Source organism: Saccostrea echinata, unplaced genomic scaffold (genome assembly GCF_033153115.1).
Source record: "Saccostrea echinata isolate AGI-Se365-2 ecotype Australia unplaced genomic scaffold, CSIRO_AGI_Sech_v1 ptg000060l, whole genome shotgun sequence".
Lineage (NCBI taxonomy): Eukaryota > Metazoa > Mollusca > Bivalvia > Ostreida > Ostreidae > Saccostrea > Saccostrea echinata.
In genome coordinates, this window is record NW_026889809.1 from 1,334,190 (window position 1) to 1,352,856 (window position 18,667).

General features: G+C 36.0%; 1 protein-coding gene across 1 annotated transcript in view; it reads right to left on the bottom strand.

The window, feature by feature from the left end:
- LOC133175087 (lipoxygenase homology domain-containing protein 1-like) overlaps positions 1 to 18,667 on the bottom strand; it is a 60,883-nt gene that overhangs the window by 3,697 nt on the left and 38,519 nt on the right. Inside the window, exons 40-58 of the mRNA XM_061310214.1 lie at positions 18,350 to 18,570; positions 18,163 to 18,249; positions 17,941 to 18,073; positions 17,681 to 17,832; positions 17,275 to 17,527; positions 16,863 to 17,050; positions 14,958 to 15,050; positions 14,380 to 14,506; positions 12,745 to 12,896; positions 3,733 to 3,881; positions 3,505 to 3,623; positions 2,809 to 2,969; positions 2,603 to 2,692; positions 2,383 to 2,512; positions 1,987 to 2,141; positions 1,732 to 1,810; positions 1,544 to 1,622; positions 386 to 1,095; positions 93 to 256 (exon numbers count right to left, since the gene is read on the bottom strand). Coding sequence (XP_061166198.1) covers positions 93 to 256; positions 386 to 1,095; positions 1,544 to 1,622; positions 1,732 to 1,810; positions 1,987 to 2,141; positions 2,383 to 2,512; positions 2,603 to 2,692; positions 2,809 to 2,969; positions 3,505 to 3,623; positions 3,733 to 3,881; positions 12,745 to 12,896; positions 14,380 to 14,506; positions 14,958 to 15,050; positions 16,863 to 17,050; positions 17,275 to 17,527; positions 17,681 to 17,832; positions 17,941 to 18,073; positions 18,163 to 18,249; positions 18,350 to 18,570 — 3,242 coding nt within the window. The remainder of the gene's footprint in view (positions 1 to 92; positions 257 to 385; positions 1,096 to 1,543; positions 1,623 to 1,731; positions 1,811 to 1,986; positions 2,142 to 2,382; positions 2,513 to 2,602; positions 2,693 to 2,808; positions 2,970 to 3,504; positions 3,624 to 3,732; positions 3,882 to 12,744; positions 12,897 to 14,379; positions 14,507 to 14,957; positions 15,051 to 16,862; positions 17,051 to 17,274; positions 17,528 to 17,680; positions 17,833 to 17,940; positions 18,074 to 18,162; positions 18,250 to 18,349; positions 18,571 to 18,667) is intronic.

The following is an 18,667-nucleotide window of genomic DNA, read 5'->3' on the forward strand; positions in this document are numbered from 1 at the left end:
TATTATGGATTAAGGTTAAATTTTATTGTGTATAAAACCATGAGCTCACTGACCTGTTTCCGATCTTTACCAAGTGTTATTTTTAAACTTACTAAGAATTCATCAGTCTGTCCTGGCTGGAAATATCCCTTGTTTGGTTCCCCTAGACTGAGGGGACCAGAATTTCCTGCATCTCCATACACAGTCAAGGTCACTTGGTCATTGGTTCCACAGTCTGGGGCTGCACTAGTTGTCACAAATACCTTTACAGTGCCCTCTGGTGAAGAAATAGGGCATTATCAGTCAAAATAGGTGATGCAATAAAAATTATATTTAGTATTTACACCTTCATTAATCTATCTGTACAACATTTAGTAGATTGTTAATGACCAGGTTATAAGATTACCTTGTGGGGGAGGTGTGGGAGATTTGTTCTCTTCCACTGCTTTCTCAGGTCCAGCTGTCTGCTGATCTGTCTGTTCAGCTGTAACTTTCACCTCATCTGGTTTATCCTCCTGGATTTCTGGTTTACTCTCCAGGTCCTCTGGTTTATCCGAGTCTTTCTTCTCAGGAATCTCTGATTTTGGTTCCTCGTCCTCTGGTGTGTCTGACTTTTTCACTTTTTCTTCATCTGCTGTTGGTGGGTCTGGTTTTGGAGACACCAGTTTTTCACCCCCAGCTCCTGGTGAGGCTGTTTTCTCTTGTTCTGGTGAAGTCGGTTTTGGAGTCTCTGGTTTTGGAGAATCTACTTTATCAGACACATCTTCAGAAGCTACAACCAGGGGTGGGGAGGGACTTTTCAGTGGGGTTGGGGAGGGACTTTTTGTCTTCTGTTTTGGTGGTGGGGAGGGAGTTTTGACTTTCTCCAGTGGTGTCGGCTTGGGACTATTTGACTTCTCCCTTGAAACTGGTATAGGAGTTTTTGTTTTCTGCCTAGGAGTAGGGGTTGGGGTCTTAGTCTTCTCTCTGGGTGCTGGTGTCTCTGATTTCTGCCTTGCTACTGGGGAGGGACTTTTAACTTGCGGTGTGGGGGAAATGTCATCTTCCAGCACCACTTCCTCAGACAAGAGCAGTGTCCTCTCTATCTTAGCATCTTCTTCTCCCTCATCCAACCAACTGTAAAAACACACAGTAATTATATGTAATGAACATAGAGATAAAACTTAATGGAGTCATCCAACCAACTGTACAAATACACAGTAATTTATGTCCTGAAGACTGTGGAAATATCTTTTTGAGGGGGACCAATGTTCATGGGTTTCATGGGACAATTCCTCTTACATTTTACCCAGTAGCCTAATCATCTTTTGAGAGATGTTTGGTTCTGTCCTGTAGATGTGCAGTAAGGTTTCGGAATTTTCATTTTCACCCTGGGGGAAAGACAACCTTTTCAGTGTCTTGCTATATTGAACCTTCTGTATATATGAGTTAGCCATGAAATTAAATCCCCATAAATCAGTGAATTAAACATTGGTTGCCCATGAACAATGACCCCAACAAATTTAAATGATTCCAGAGTAATCAAAGCTTAAACCTTAATGAGGTCCAGATTGTCTTGACTTACTGATTGCAAGGGAAGACAAATTTATCCACAGAATCAATGGAATCCATCACAACCACCTTCTTAAGATACCAGCCTGATCCTGAAACACAACAAAAGCAAAGTCATTTTTATCAGAAAAAGTCATTATGCACATTTCTCAATAAATGGAAAGTTGGAATAAAAACAAGAACCTGTTGAGTCACACAAACCTTCTCCTTGACTATCATGTCCAATGACGACCTTCTGTAAGGTTCCCAGATCTACAGCTTCCACTTCAAACTGGTCCACCTACAGTGTACCCAGAATGTAAACAAAAACATTTATTTATAAAGCATGCAAAACATACAGTTAGTACTCACCAACACAATCTTTGATTAACACCAATGTACACACAACATTCTCATTCAAAAACTCTTGATGACAGATGCCTGTGCAGAAACACTGATATCCTTGATTGTACTTACCTGGTCCTGTGTGAAGCGATCCTTATTTGTCAGGGAATGTTTCAGAAGTCGTTTTCCAGAGCTGCTTAGGCTACCATACAGACAGACAAACACATTAGAGTCAGTACCTGCTCTGTGTACATCTCCAAGATAGGTAATCACCTGGTACTTCAAGACTGTTTTACAAGAAAACATTTCTCATTCATCTGGCTGTCAATAAAATTCTGGTTTTATCTTGTAAATGGTTTCAAGTACTCAAATCTGACATTTTAAATAACACCGAGAAGCTTTAGACTTGACTCCCTTGTTACAATTCATATTTGGGAGGAAGGATTGTGGTGTAATTTATATCTTTGGTAGAAGGGACGGGAGCGTCATATTTTACCTTTAGAAATGGGGAGGGCCGTCATATCTTACCTCTAGGAATGGGGAGGGCCGGCCAGTGGACAGGGATTTCCCTCCAGCCATCAGACTTCTCATCTACGATGACCCAGTCATTGAGGTCATAGGTAAACATGTCCCCTGTTTCAGAGTCCTCACAGGTTATCTGTAAAAGTATTAATTTATAGACAATCATCATGGCTAATACAGACACAGTTAAATGTACACACCAACAGAATTAGTGTACAATACTTACCCTTCTTAGTAACCAGCCTTTCTTTTTTGTGTTGTCAAGGTAACCGAGGCGAAGCTTGTAAAGTTCTCCTATATCTGCTGCAAACTTGATCTACAAAAAAGCACACAGTACTGATAATAAAATATTCCTTACAAACAATTTTTCATTATTTACTTTAAAATTAATTATCCTTTATAAAATTTTGTTGTTGCCAATACAACACTCACCTCACACACATCCTTCTGTCCGATCTGGAATGGGTTTTCCCTGGAGGACTTGAGTGGACAAAGCTCACTCTCTCCCTCGCTGCCAATGAACGTGACTACCAGATCAAGGGGGACTCCCCCTTTCTGGCCTCCTGTGTCTGTACTGATCTTCCATGCCCCATCTAAAATTACATATTTTTGTCAGATGTAGCATTTATTTTGGCAAATAATTCTAGTACCTGTCGTTTAAATTGCACTATGTTTAAAGTTTATAATTTCTGACAGAAAATGTACATGTAAATCAATAGATTTAAAACACTGACAACTGACACTGGAAATCATTTAACAATTTTAAAAATAGCTATCATTTAGTAAATCGATACCCGGTAGTGTATAATTTTGTTGATAAAATCAGTTACTTATCTACATTTATGATGAACACATACACATACTTGATTGTGGTAAATCTTTGACTTGGTTGTTTTGATTTATAAGCTACACATACTTGATTGTGGTAAATCTTTGACTTGGTTATTTTGATTTATAACCTACACATACTTGATTGTGGTAAGTCTTTGACTCGGTTGTTTTGATTTATAACCTACACCTACTTGATTGTGGTAAATCTTTGACTTGGTTGTTTTGATTTATAACCTACACCTACTTGATTGTGGTAAATCTTTGACTTGGTTGTTTTGATTTATAACCTACACATACTTGATTGTGGTAAATCTGAGACTTGGTTGGCAGGAATAACGACAACACTCGGTTCAGTTGTACTCAGTCTGATGGTTTCCTCTATTTCTTGTTTCTTTGTGTCTTTAGACCCAATCCATCTATAAATTCAGACAACAGTGTTTCAGAGAATCTACCAAATTTTCACTGCAGTATATATCATTTGTTTCCATTTAATACAATTTGTAAAATTTCTGGTATTGGTCTTACTTTCCATGAAGGAAGTTGTATTGGACAGCACTGTATTCACTCTCCTTGACGACCACCTTGTCCAGTAACCATGGTGATCCAGGGCCCTTAGCGATCACAATCTTCTCCAACTCTCCCAAATCTACAGCTTCCACAGTAAAAGAGTCAACCTGTAAAAAATACATATAACAGTAATTAATGATAAAAACTACCAACTTATAAAGATATACAGCTACGGCTTCCACAATGAAAGAATCAACCTGTAAAAAATACATATAACAGTAATTAATGATAACAAGAGGCCCATGGGCCACATCGCTCACCTGAGCACATTGGTTAGGCAAAAGTACAAATCAGTTCAGTATTGAAAAGATTACCTTGCGATGGGGGGGGGGGGGGGGGGGGCTTGAATTTTAAACAACCGGAACCTTCCATGTCAATTTAACAAATGGCTTTGTTGTACTTGAAAAGATTTTTTTTAAAAATTCCCATATATTCCTTTGTAAAAATTTGATCCCCCATTGTGGCTCCTCCCTATCCCAGGGGTCATCATTTGAACAAACTTGAATCTACACTACCTGAGGATGCTTCCATATCAATATGACTAAACATAGTTTTTCTGATCTTGAGAAGAAATATTTTTTCTATATGTTCTTATGTAAAACTTTCGATCCCCCATTGGGCTCCACCCTACCCCTGCAAAGGCGGATCCAGGGCCTGCAAGCCGGGTGTGCCCCCCCCCCCCCCCCCCCCCCCCGTTTTAATTTTTTTTAGATAGAACTTATATGTCCATTATCCTAAAATCAAGGAAAAACCATCTCTTCTTTGTAAGAATTCATCAGCTTCCCGGACCCCCACCAGGGCCTTGCTCTAGACCCACTGGGGGCTTCAATGCAGCCCCCAGACCCAATGCCTCTACTGCCCTCCCCCCCCTTTATGAAATTCCTGGATACACCACTGCCCCGGGGGTCATCATTTGAACAAAATTGAATTTACACTACCTGAGGATGCTTCCATATCAAAATGACTTAACATGATTTTCAGTTCTTGATAAGAAGATATTTTCCTATATGTTCCTATGTAAAATTTTCAATCCCCCATTGGGCCCCACCCTACCCCCGGGGGTCATCTTTTGAACAAAATTGAATTTACACTATACCTGAGGATGCTTCCTTATCAAAATGACTTATGATCATGGCTTTGTTGTTCTTCAGAAGAAGATATTTTCTTATATATTTCTATTTAAGACTTTGATCCTCCATTGTTGCCCCACCCTACCCCCCAGGGGTCATCATTTGAACAATACAATCTACACTACCTGAGGATGCTTCCACATAAATATGATCAATCAGGGCTTTGCTGTTCTTGAGAAGAAGATTTTTAAAGCTTTTTCCTATATATTTCTATGTAAAACTTTGATCCTCCATTGTGGCCCCACCCTACCCCCGGGGGTCATGATTTGAACAAATTTGAATCTACACTACCTGAGGATGCTTCAATATAAATATAACTCATCATGGCTTTGCTGTTCTTGAGAAGAAGATTTTTAAAGATTTTTCCTTTATATTTCTAAGTAAAACTTTGATCCTCCATTGTGGCCCCACCCTATCCCCGGGGGTCATAATTTGAACAAATTTGAATCTACACTACCTGAGGATGCTTCCATATAAATATAACTCATCATGGCTTTGCTGTTTTTGAGAAGAAGATTTTTAAAGATTTTTCCTATATATTTCTATGTAAAACTTTGATCCTCCATTGTGGCCCCGCCCTACCCTCGGGGGTCATGATTTGAACAAATTTGAATCTACACTACCTGAGGATGCTTCCATATAAATATGACTCATCATGGCTTTGCTGTTCTTGAGAAGAAGATTTTTAAAGGTTTTTCCTATATATAATGCTATGTAAAACTTTGATCCTCCATTGTGGCCCCACCCTACTCCCGGGGGTCATGATTTGAACAAATTTGAATCTACACTACCTGAGGATGCTTCCATATAAATATAACTCATCATGGCTTTGCTGTTCTTGAGAAGAAGATTTTTAAAGATTTTTCCTTTATATTTCTATGTAAAACTTTGATCCTCCATTGTGGCCCCACCCTACCCCCGGGGGTCATGATTTGAACAAACTTGAATCTACACTACCTGAGGATGCTTCCATATAAATATGACTCATCATGGCTCTGCTGTTCTTGAGAAGAAGATTTTTAAAGATTTTTCCTATATATTGCTATGTAAAACTTTGATCCTCCATTGTGGCCCCGCCCTACCCCCGGGGGTCATGATTTGAACAAACTTAAATCTACACTACCTGAGGATGCTTCCATATAAATATGACTCATCATGGCTTTGCTGTTCTTGAGAAGAAGATTTTTAAAGGTTTTTCCTATATATTGCTATGTAAAACTTTGATCCTCCATTGTGGCCCCGCCCTACCCCCGGGGGTCATGATTTGAACAAACTTGAATCTACACCACCTGAGGATGCTTCCACATGAGTTTCATCTTTCCTGGCCCTGTGGTTCTTGAGAAGAAGATTTTTAAAAGATGCTATGAATTTTTCACAAATTCTCTATTATCTCCCCTTGAAAGAGGGCGTGGCCCTTCATTTGAACAAATTTGAATCCCCTTCACCCATGAATACTTTGTGGCAAGTTTGGTTGAAATTGGCCCAGTAGTTCTGGAGAAGAAGATGAAAATGTGAAAAGTTTACGACAACAACGCCAACGACAACAACAACGACGACAGACAACGGACAAATTTCGATCAGAAAAGCTCACTTGAGCCTTTGGCTCAGGTGAGCTAAAAACTACCAACTTATAAAGATATACAGCTACGGCTTCCACAATGAAAGAATCAACCTGTAAAAAATACACAAATATGTCAGGTATTAATAATAAAAACTACCAACTTAAAAAGATATAAAGCTATGACTTCCACAGTGAAGGAGTAATTAACGATAAGAACTATCATCTTATAAAGTTAAAGGTAAGCCAGTGTATCATGTATTAAGTAGATATCATCATCAACATCTGTTTCTATTCTTTTTCATTATTTACTAAATATTAGACTCTAGAAGCTGTATGTGCAGTCATACACATGTAACGGGGACTGGGTACGTCAGCCCGGTGTACCAGTGAAAACTGTCCCTAGTGCTCAGAGTCTCTCTAAAAATAGAAATCCCAAGCGGTAGCCTTGCAATTCGCCACTCGTATAATTATACCCAAAGATAGTTATAGCTCAGAACTGGTACAAAAATTGTTTATGACCTGAGGGTGTGTCATGACCCTGACCAAGTGCCATTCCTGCAAGTTCAAGGTCACTGGCAGAAAAAGCATAAAATTCTTGTTTAGACTATAACTTTGGACTGGCAAATCATTAGAAGCTCATACATTGTACACAGATTAGTTATGACCTGAGTGTGTGCCATAACCTTGACCCAAGCTCATTGTGGCAAATTCTAGGTCACTGGTATAAAAAAGTATAAAATTCATGACAGATCTATAATTAATTTGATTAATTTATAATGATTAACAGAGAAACATTTAATGTCCATATTTCAATAGAAGATTACTTATGATCAGAAGATGTGTTTCTTTTTATAATCAAGTTTTTTAGCAAGTTCAAGGTCACATTTACAAACTTATAATTGTATACTTGTATTATACTGTATTTCCGAGAATTATTCGGAGTCCATTAAGTCAAATGTCATGCATGATTTAAGGATATAGGCAACGTGCCTTACCTACTGATAATTTTTCAAGATGTTCTTAATATAAGATTATAGTGCCATCAGATGTTCGTAGACAAAAAATTAGCATGTATTACCAAGGGTCTTGAAAAGATATCAATTGATGAAAATTCTTGTATAATTTAAAGAAAAATATACAAAAATTACTAAACATATATTCTATATGTTTTGTTTATCCAAACTTGTTTTAGAAGAAGTACAACAGCATATATAGACATTAAATTGTAGCACACCGTTCCTTCAAGTGTTGGAACTCTTCAACTCCAGGGAAAAAGACAATGAAGTTCGAACTACGTTGCTTATGTCCTTAAATTAATTGCCACAATTTGTCACAAGTTGTAGCGTGGTGGTTAACGTGTTAGTCTTAATAAAAAAAAAATTAAATTGGTGTCCCAGCAGTTATTTCAACGTTGAACCAACGTACGTTGCTCTTCAACGTTGAATTTTGGTTGCATATTAAAGTTGAGGCAATGTTGAGACCTCAACCGTTGTTTCAACGTCAAATATCAACGTGGAATAGACGTTGAAAATGGCTTGAACTTAGGTTGATTTATGGTTGACTTTGCTTGCAGATGAAAGTTGAGGCAATTTTACTCAGAACCAGATTCGAGCCAGATTGTTGTAATAATTACAATGCACGACAGCCTGATTTTGATGTATTAAGTGGAGAGAAATGCACGGAAATTGTGATGGTATTCGTTTATTTGCGGAAACATCATTGTTTGCTATAATAGGCGCCGATATTTTTACTCCTACATTATCTCTTACAGCCGATCTTGAAAAAATAAAGAAATGGTCCAACTCTTGGGCTGTAGATTTTAAAGATTTTAATTTTACAAGAAAGCAGCGACTTTTTCCAGACATTTTGGAGGAAATGGGGACATTATTGAACAATCCAGTAGCTATATACATCTAGGGCTTCACCTGCAGTCCGATGGTAGTTGGAACTAGATATCATTGAGATGGTGGCCATCTCAAAGGGCCCCGCTTTCAGCAATGAACATAAAAATGTAAGGTAGCTGAAAAGGGTTTATTTTGAAGAGGACCATTTGTGTACTATTAAGGGATGTGTTGTTTGAGTCTAAAGGGCTTCCATGTCATCCTTTTTATAATAAAAAATGGCACGAAAATCACGAGTGCTCCATACCCTCTATCAAAAAACGGCACAAAAATTACGAATGTTGCATATCCTCTATCAAAATATGGAAGGAAAATCACAAATGTTTCGTACCCTAAGTTAATTGGTAAAGTTTGAGGCTGACTGGACTAGATCAAAATATACAAGGCACAAGAGAATAAAGTAACAAACAAAGAATCATAAATGCACTTTACTGTAAAGCACCTTTTTGTTACAGCCGTAGCGTAGGCTAAAAATTCGAATGAATATGGATTGTTATAATTATACATGTACTACATGTATTAAAGTAAAAAAACTATATTTCATCGTTTCATTTACCGGTAGATTAATTATTCATGCAATTAATTGGATTTTTCTGGCATGCATATATCTGGTTATGAGGGAAAATGGGTGAAAAGTCGTATCCTCAAAAATTCAGTTAATCGGTAATTGATCGGTTCAAAAAATTATATTTGTTTTAAACCGTTAAAGTGCCTATACCTTTATGAGAGTTATTGAGTAGCGTTTTAAAAAATGAATATAACAATGGCATAATATTTTCTAATTTACACTAGGTGTGGTTTTATTATATTCTTTCACTTCAAAGTAAACTGCATTGATTTCCAATTATTTAAATTGTTACCAACCTGCTAACGTGAAACTAAACCGTTCTGATAATTTTTGAAGAGCGACCGAAATCGCCGATAACTTATTTAAATTAATTATTTTTCGGATTATTTTTTTATCTATAATAATTAAACTACACTTGCATTATCTATCTGAAATCAAACTTGAATCCATTTGAATTTTTTATAAAGTTTTTACAGACCGTAAAATAATAGTTTCTGATACAATATGGAAAGAGCCATTTTGAAGAGCACTAGCGACTCAAATCACCGATGCTCATAACTAATTCAAAATAATTATTTTCCCGAATATTTTCATTTAGAATTTAAACTACACTTAGATAATCTATTTCAAATCAATGCGGCATCAAATTCCACTTTTACTGGTTTTACAGGCGATAAATATGTTAGTTCTGATAAATTCTGAAATCGCCATTTTGAAGAGCGACTCAAATCACTGATGCTCATAACTAATTCAAAATAATTATTTTCCCGAATATTTTCATGTAGAATTATTAAACTACACTTAGATTATCTATTTCAAATGAAACCGGCATCAAATTCCACTTTTTACTGGTTTTACAGACGATAAATATGTTAGTTCTGATAAATTCTGAAATCGCCATTTTGAAGAGCGACTCAAATCACTGATGCTCATAACTAATTCAAAATAATTATTTTCCCGAATATTTTCATGTAGAATTATTAAACTACACTTAGATTATCTATTTCAAGTGAAACCGGCATCAAATTCCACTTTTTACTGGTTTTACAGACGATAAATATGTTAGTTCTGATAAATTCTGAAATCGCCATTTTGAAGAGCGACTCAAATCACTGATGCTCATAACTAATTCAAAATAATTATTTTCCCGAATATTTTCATGTAGAATAGTTAAACTACACTTAGATTATCTATTTCAAATGAAACCGGAATCAAATTCCACTTTTTACTGGTTTTACAGGCGATAAATATGTTAGTTCTGATAAATTCTGAAATCGCCATTTTGAAGAGCGACTCAAATCACTGATGCTCATAACTAATTCAAAATAATTATTTTCCCGAATATTTTCATGTAGAATTATTAAACTACACTTAGATTATCTATTTCAAGTGAAACTGGCATCAAATTCCACTTTTTACTGGTTTTACAGACGATAAATATGTTAGTTCTGATAAATTCTGAAATCGCCATTTTGAAGAGCGACTCAAATCACTGATGCTCATAACTAATTCAAAATAATTATTTTCCCGAATATTTTCATGTAGAATAGTTAAACTACACTTAGATTATCTATTTCAAATGAAACCGGCATCAAATTCCACTTTTTACTGGTTTTACAGGCGATAAATATGTTAGTTCTGATAAATTCTGAAATCGCCATTTTGAAGAGCGACTCAAATCACTGATGCTCATAACTAATTCAAAATAATTATTTTCCCGAATATTTTCATGTAGAATTATTAAACTACACTTAGATTATCTATTTCAAGTGAAACCGGCATCAAATTCCACTTTTTACTGGTTTTACAGGCGATAAATATGTTAGTTCTGATAAATTCTGAAATCGCCATTTTGAAGAGCGACTCAAATCACCATTGATGATGTTCATGACTAATTCAAAATAATTATTTTCCCCAAATATTTCTATCTAGAATTATTAAACTATATACGCTTTGATTTTCTTTTTGAAGCTAAACCTGCATCCATTTTAATTTCCTTAAGTTGGTACAGACCGTGAACTAGTAGCTTCTGATGGATTTCTGACGAGCAACAGAAATCACCGATGCTCATAATTTATTCATAATAATTATTATTCGAATTTTTTTCTCTAGAATTATTAAACTAACCTTTTATCATCTACTCTTTGTCATAACTGCATCCAATTTTTTAAGTTATTAGAGATGGAAATATAATTCTGGTAGGTTATGAAACCCCCTTTTGAAGAGCGACCGAATAACTAAATAAATTTAAAATAACGTTTTCCGATTTTTTCCCTAGAAATATTAAACTACACTCAGATAATCTACTTTAAATCAAAACTGCATCCCGTTTTACTATTTAATGTTGTAACAGAAGGCATACTAGTCGGTTCGTTTAAAACAATTGAACATGAAACCGTAATTTTGAAGAGCGACTGGAATCACCGACGCTCTTGATTTGTTTAAGATAATGTTTCTTCAATTCTTCATATTCAGATTTATTAAACTCAAAATTTATATCAGCTACATAAAATTAAAACCACATCCATTTTTTTCACTTTTTCTTATCATTTCGCCGGACAAGTGGCCAACCACCCTAAACGTATTTAAAATTATTATGTCGTCATTATTTATTTGTTCAGAATTATTTTCCCGTCATTTAATTTATCTGTTAAATAAAAAATAGGTCGAAATGAGATAAGAATTATCACTTTATATTCTGGTGAAATACAGGTATTTATGGTTCATTGAAGACAAAATACAAGTGTATATAATGAAGTGGTTATAAAAACACACTTCACACCTTTGGTAAAAATTGACCACGGGGAGCTGTGTTTGTGAGTTATTATCATACAGGTAATTGTTGACACCTGTCTAAGATAACGCCCTGGGCATGGTTCACACCTGTTGAAACAAATGACTGAGAGATTGTTAACCGTAGCATGTTTTCCCCCCTTCTTTTCCTTTTAAATATATATTCAATTTACAAAATTTTTAATTAAATTTGAAGTCGTTTATTTTCTTTTAGAAAATAAATAGATTTTAGAAATATAAAACATCATTTAATAATCCTATACGAAGAAAATTCAATATTAAGTTTTATATAACATATATAATTGTTTTGCATACTTTTAGGATTAAAATAAATAAATAAAACACTAAAAGCTAAGACTGCGGATACTATTACCGTGGATTTAAAACCAGTAGAGCACCGCTTTGATTTGAAGCGACTAAAATCCCCAGGCATGCGCAGAGGCCAGTGATTTGAGTCGCTCTTTTCCCTATATATTCTATTAAGAGCGACCCTGAGCACTAGTGACAGAAATCACGGTTACACCGGTAGCTCAGTGGTTAGAGCACCCGCACGGTTAGCGGGAGGTCCCGGGTTCGAGTCCCAGTCTGACTGACATTTTTCCCCGCCTGTTACATTTGGCGCCCAACAATAAAACCCATGGGTGGTTTAAAAGAGTCTCGGTGAGGTTTTCAGGATGGAAAACCTCAAGAAAAAGGGGGAAGAGTGTAAAGGGGACTGGGTACGTCGGCCCGGTAGCTCAGTGGTTAGAGCACCCCCACGGTTAGCGGGAGGTCCCGGGTTCGAGTCCCAGCCTGGCCGACATTTTTCCCCGCCTGTTACACATATATCTAGTTGCACACAGATGTACTCTATACTTTATATATGATATTACAGAACTGTGATTTTACAATAATTTAAACTAAAGAGCAAACAATGTAATTTATTGAAATCAATTGGAATCAAATTTTCATACAGTATATCTGATTCTTTCTGATTTATCTACAACCCCTAGTAATAATCTTATTCATTTTCATTACCTGACCAGTCTGAAAGTTTTTTCGGCCATTGTTGTGGAGATGTCGTCTGCCGGTGTCTGCTTCCTGTCCGTAAAGTGTAATAAACATATGAGATTCTGTCCCAGCGTCCATTTCCTCATCACTCGTAAACAGCTGTATGTAGTATGGCAGAACTGAAAATATAGGTCAACACGACCTTAACTCACTCTGACCACAATTATGGCATATTTTCTAAATACAAATGAAAAACACTAAAAGGTGATTTAATTTACTTTAAACTTGTACAATTTTCCATTACTGTATACAGGGTTATTTTTGTCCTTTTACACTTAAAAAATAAATTTCATGCTTTCGTGAATGTTGCTGAATACCGTATTTTTAGCCGGGTGCTAAGTTTGGCTTATTTTTATTAGCAGTTTTGAAGTAGCCTACTAAAATCATAATTGCTAAATTTACACCCTTGCAAATTGGTACTGAATACAAGAAAAATAACTTTGATCATTCTGTTGTTAAACAATACAGTACATCTTCCATCTGGTGTTGGTTTTTACTCAAACTCTTGCCTAAATTGATATTCAAATGTATATTAAAAGTACCAAAAACACATCTAGAACATGAATTTCCTCTCTTTTACAACGTCATAGAACTGTGTGTCTGCCAAAAAAAGTTCTGCCGAAGTAAAAGGCATAAGTTTGAGGAAGCAAAACACCAAATTTTACACCTGCTAAAGAAACCCACTGTAGGGTAACCTCTGAGGTCGAGAAATGTTAACGCCTCAGCTTTTATATTTCAAACAATATTTCAAGACCAAGAAGTTTATCCTGCATCATTCACAACAACAAGAACTTTATTTCTATTCTACTAACAGCTCTAAAATATGTTGATCAATTATTTCCTCTGTAGATAAATGAATTGGGTCATCATGTCAGGTTAGGCTGTTCCATTTAACACCAGAGGGTCAATTTGTTTGTATACTTGTGTATCGATTGCAATGAAATGCAGATGATTTGAGCTTTTGTTGGATTAAATATATTCTTTAATTATTTATAAATTTGTTTGTAACATACATGTATATTGCTTAGTTTTTATGAATGTAAAATAACAAAATCAGTTGTCTATTTCATTGCTTTATCAGTAAATTCACAGAGTGTAAATGTTGTGGGGAGGTTCTTGGAACAGCACAACTTAGCTATAAAAACCGACATTTTTAAGCTGCTTTAGGCAATACACACTGTTTAGACGGCGGAAGATGACACATCAATATAATCTAAATAAGTATTAGATTTTAAAGTCAATTATTCATGTCAACTGTACAGGTTTGATATGCATTTCTGATGGGATAATATTTTGGTGATATTCGTGATTTATTCGAGAATAATGTCCGCAGTATTTCTTAGATTTTGGCAATAGCTGTTGTAGAATTGTGAACAATTTTGCCCCCTTTTAAATTCACCCAGTCAAATGTCTGTTTAAGAAATTATACTGTGTTCTTTGAATTAGTCTCATTTTAAATTCATCCACTTGTAAGTATGGCAAAAGGGACAAAAATAAAAGGGGGCAAAAATTTCCCTGTATACGGATTAACATAAATCGTAACATGAAATTTCTATTCCCACTGAAGGTTTCACTTCCTAGTTACACAGACAACATGTTCACCTTGCTTGATTCCTTGCCCCATTTTGATGACGGGGAGTTCTTTTCTGATATCCCCTCCCAACTCTCCAATCCATCGGGAAAAGTCAAATTCTAGAATCTCTCCAGTATCTTGGTCCTTCAACGTTACCTAAAACATAAGACATAAATATGTGATTACAAGGTCACCTAAAACACAGGACATAGATATGTGATAACAAGGTCACCTAAAATATAGGACATAGATACATGATTACAAGGTCACCTAAAACACAGGACATAGATATGTGATTACAAGGTCACCTAAAGCAGACTTATTTATAAGGTAATCTAAAAGCACAAAGACAAAAATATCTGATTCACTCAAGGACATAAAATGTCACATATCATCTACAAACACATGTGTTTTATCATGGAGTAACTCAAACCTTAATGTCCAAACAAAACTGTACGAGATGACATCTTAATTGAACCAAAGGACTTAAAGATTTCTCTAATAAAGAGGATTTTCTTGTGTTTTTAAAATTACAAACTTGGTTGGCAACACAGACTATATTTCTTAATTATAAATTTAATGAGACATAATGCCCCTACCCACTCACCTTCTCTATGGTCCACACTGTGTCCGGGTCCTGCTCGTAGCCGGCACTGACCCTGACCTTCTGGATCCTCCCAAGGTCACCAAAGGTCAGGTCCTAAAAGACAAACACAGCATTCAAATAGTGATGGCTTCTTAATAAAAACAATCCCCAAATTTATGATACCGTATTTGGCTGAATATAATACGCACTTTTTTCCCAAATAATTTTCTGTGAGAAAGGGGTGCGTATTTTACACCACAATGGGATTTTGATAGGTTTTTCTTTCATGTGAAACACGGCTATCATACGCACATACCGTAGTATTAGCTAAAGACTTCTGCAATTTCTTGCCGTTTATCGACGTATTTAAAACTACGGAAAGTTATTGTTGGAATGTAGGCTTGTTAATCTTATGATGTTATAATTATAACCTTTTGATAGTTAAATTAAATTTAAAAGCAAGTTAAAATTAATTTCAGCTGCATCGGTGCATGTTCATCGTCTCCGTGTAGGCAGCCATTAACGATGTTATTTATAGATGTTGACACATTGCTTCCGTAATCATAGTACACATGTACCTAATCAGTCGGACACTTGGTCAAAAAAGTAATGTCATTTTTTAATGAAATACAATAAAATAAAATTTATTTTAGGTTTTAAATAACGCAGTGAAAATTCATTTCAACATAAACATCCCTCTATACGTCCCAATGAGTGGAAGCCAACATTGTGAACACGTGCGCTTGTCACTTGATAATTACCCCTCAACACCTGAACACCCCTCCAGGCAATTAAATTGTTTACCGACTCCAGAGCATTGTTTTTACAGTTAGAGCACTGATCATTTACTGTCCTTATTAATGGCTTTGATTATTTTCTTTGTTAAAAATCGGGGGTTGGTTTATGATCTTTCGTATGTATAAACGTGTGTTGATTACGACACATTAAACAGTTAAACGCTTGTTAAATGTAATTTTACTTTATCTTATATCGGTCTCGTGTTAAAATGATTGAGAGTTAAAAGAGGGAATATGTAGTATGTTGAAACTTAAGTGTTATCATTTACTCGTGCTCTGTAGAAAATAAGATATCCACGAAGATTACCTCGATGTATGAAGACACATATCCCATCTTTGTACATCATTTTTCACAGCTTTGGAGGTGTGTTGATAACTACACTTTACACGCTTGTTAAATTTTGATTTTATTTTTATAACATCAGCTATTTATTTAATTAATTTCAAGTTCAAAAGAGGAAAATCGTAGTCCATGAATACTTTGATGTTGCAATACCTCGTGCTTTGTTGAAATAAAATTATTTCCACAAAGAATAGTTAGAATACGGCGACGTATAATTTCAATATCACCGTATGCAAAAAAAAAAAAAAAATAATAATAAACTCTGTTAAACTTTAATGCAACATTACCTCGTGCTTTGTTAAAATAAATAATTTCCTCCAGATTGCCGCGATATGGAAAGTCAAGGTTAAGAAATAAAAACGCATCTGAATAAAATATCGTGTTCTGTAAATTTTCGGCACTTTATCTCCGCGCCGATTTTCATAGCAAATTACCGCGATTTTCAGAAGTTCAGAACACCGCTTGGTAAAATTTTCTGCTGCATATAATACAACTGAACTGCGTTTTTCCCCCAGTTTCAGGCTCAAAAAGGGGGGTGCGTATTTTACACCAATGCGTATTATATTCGGCCAAATACGGTACACTAATCTCTTTACTTTTATCATTATATTAGAATAAACTTTACTCCTTTTTGTAGTTCATTTTTAGATCGTTCACTGTTTGTTATCGTCACCCTTTTTGTTCTTATAAATCATACCTAGTATTTTACACATTAATGCTATCAAATCACTATAAAACGTATACCACATAATTGTAGATACATTAAATCAGACAATAAATACTAACAGAGAATGTATCAGTCTGTCCTGGTAAGAAAGGCTCCCCCTGTAAGCTGATCAGTTCTACTGGACCATGTACAGAGTCACTGCCGTAAACTGTCAGGGAAACTTCTCGTGATTTACTGCTGCGATTTCTGGCCACATCAGGAAGTTGATCAATATCTGCTGTCTTCACGGAGCAAACCCAAACTCCCTCTGAAATCAATTCAACAATGTCCTGACCATCAAAGTGTATTTCTAATCATCAGTCAAACAAAACCTGCTACATTGATTTTAATCATCTCCCGAATTCTCCTCAATTTTCATAATTGTGAGTATTCAATATAATTTTCATTGAAAACAAAATGATTTTTTTAAGCAGTCATAAATTTTTAATGTCTTGATCTGTATCTTTATACATCTCTGTGTTGACCACTGACTTGATTTGCCTGTGACGGGTGGATTGCTGACCGGCATCTGACCAAGAGGACGGAGACGTCTGACCAGTTGTCTGTCCTCACAGCCCGTGTCCAGCCATTGGTTACAGGGGAAGACCTTCAGAACATTGGACAGAGTGGACTTCACCACGACCCGGTCACAGAACCAACCTCTTCCCCGACCCCGTTCTGTGTGACTGACCACAACCTCCCTTAGCTTTCCAAGCTCTAGACCCCGAACCTTAAACTCATCAACCTATAAGAAAAAGTGATTAAAATTCAGTATTATGAATAACATTTAATGACTGATATTTTTTGTCTCTCATAGAAGTTTTCTTTCTTCCTTCATTAAATACATTGTAAAATGATCAAACAAAACAATTCGATGTAAACATTAGTTGTTACTCACCTGTCCCTGCCTGAATGGCACCTGATTGGTGGATTTTGCCAGTAACCTTGACCCCGTATTTCCCCATTCACCAATCAGATTACAGGACACATCAGCTGATGTGTCTGCCAAGTGTAGGTTACCCGTGGATACATACAAAGTAAACTCATCCTCTGTAACAGAGTGGGCATTTCAGAATATTGACATAAAATCACAGAAAAGTGAAAATAGATTTTAAAGATTTTAATAAAGGCTTTAGAGTTGATAATTTCAATGATTACCTTGTAGAGGGGCCAGATCGGGTCGAATAGCAGGAAGTTCCACCAGTCCTGTAGGATTGTCCGTCGTGGGTTCTATCAGTTTGTTGTGAGTGAACATAAATTGCTGCTTTGTGTCAGCATCTTTCAACTTTAACTACAATAATAACAAGCATGAAAATCAAACTGTCCTTTTTTTAAATTTCTGGTACTGCATATCTCTACGCCAGTGAAGAAAATACTTACTTTATTGAGGAACCAGGGAGTACCGGTAAAATCTCCTCCAAAGTATAAATGAATCTTGAATATTGCACCAATGTCCCCAACATTTAACTGCAAATAAAATGGGGTAATATTAGAAGTCTTATGATAAATCATACAGAACTGTATAAAACTGGTGACAGGAGACAATGGCTGCCTCTGGGAAGCTTACATCAGAGATAATAAGAGCACCAGGTGAAAGATTTTCCTTGCTGTTGATGTGATAGGGAGTGGAGTGACCTTTGACCCCATACACCACCAGGAAGATGTCATCCTCTGTTCCGTTTTTACCACACTCCACAAGGATTCGCCAGTGACCTTTGGAGACAAGTGGAGAGATATCACCATAGAATCGCTCCACTACCTTAGTGGGGACTTCACACGGCTGTACAGCTGTAAAGAAATAAAAGTATCTGATAACAGATAGTACACCCCTCTCTGCCTTATATAAACATGATATTAAAGCATTCATGTCTCTTTAAGCACAATT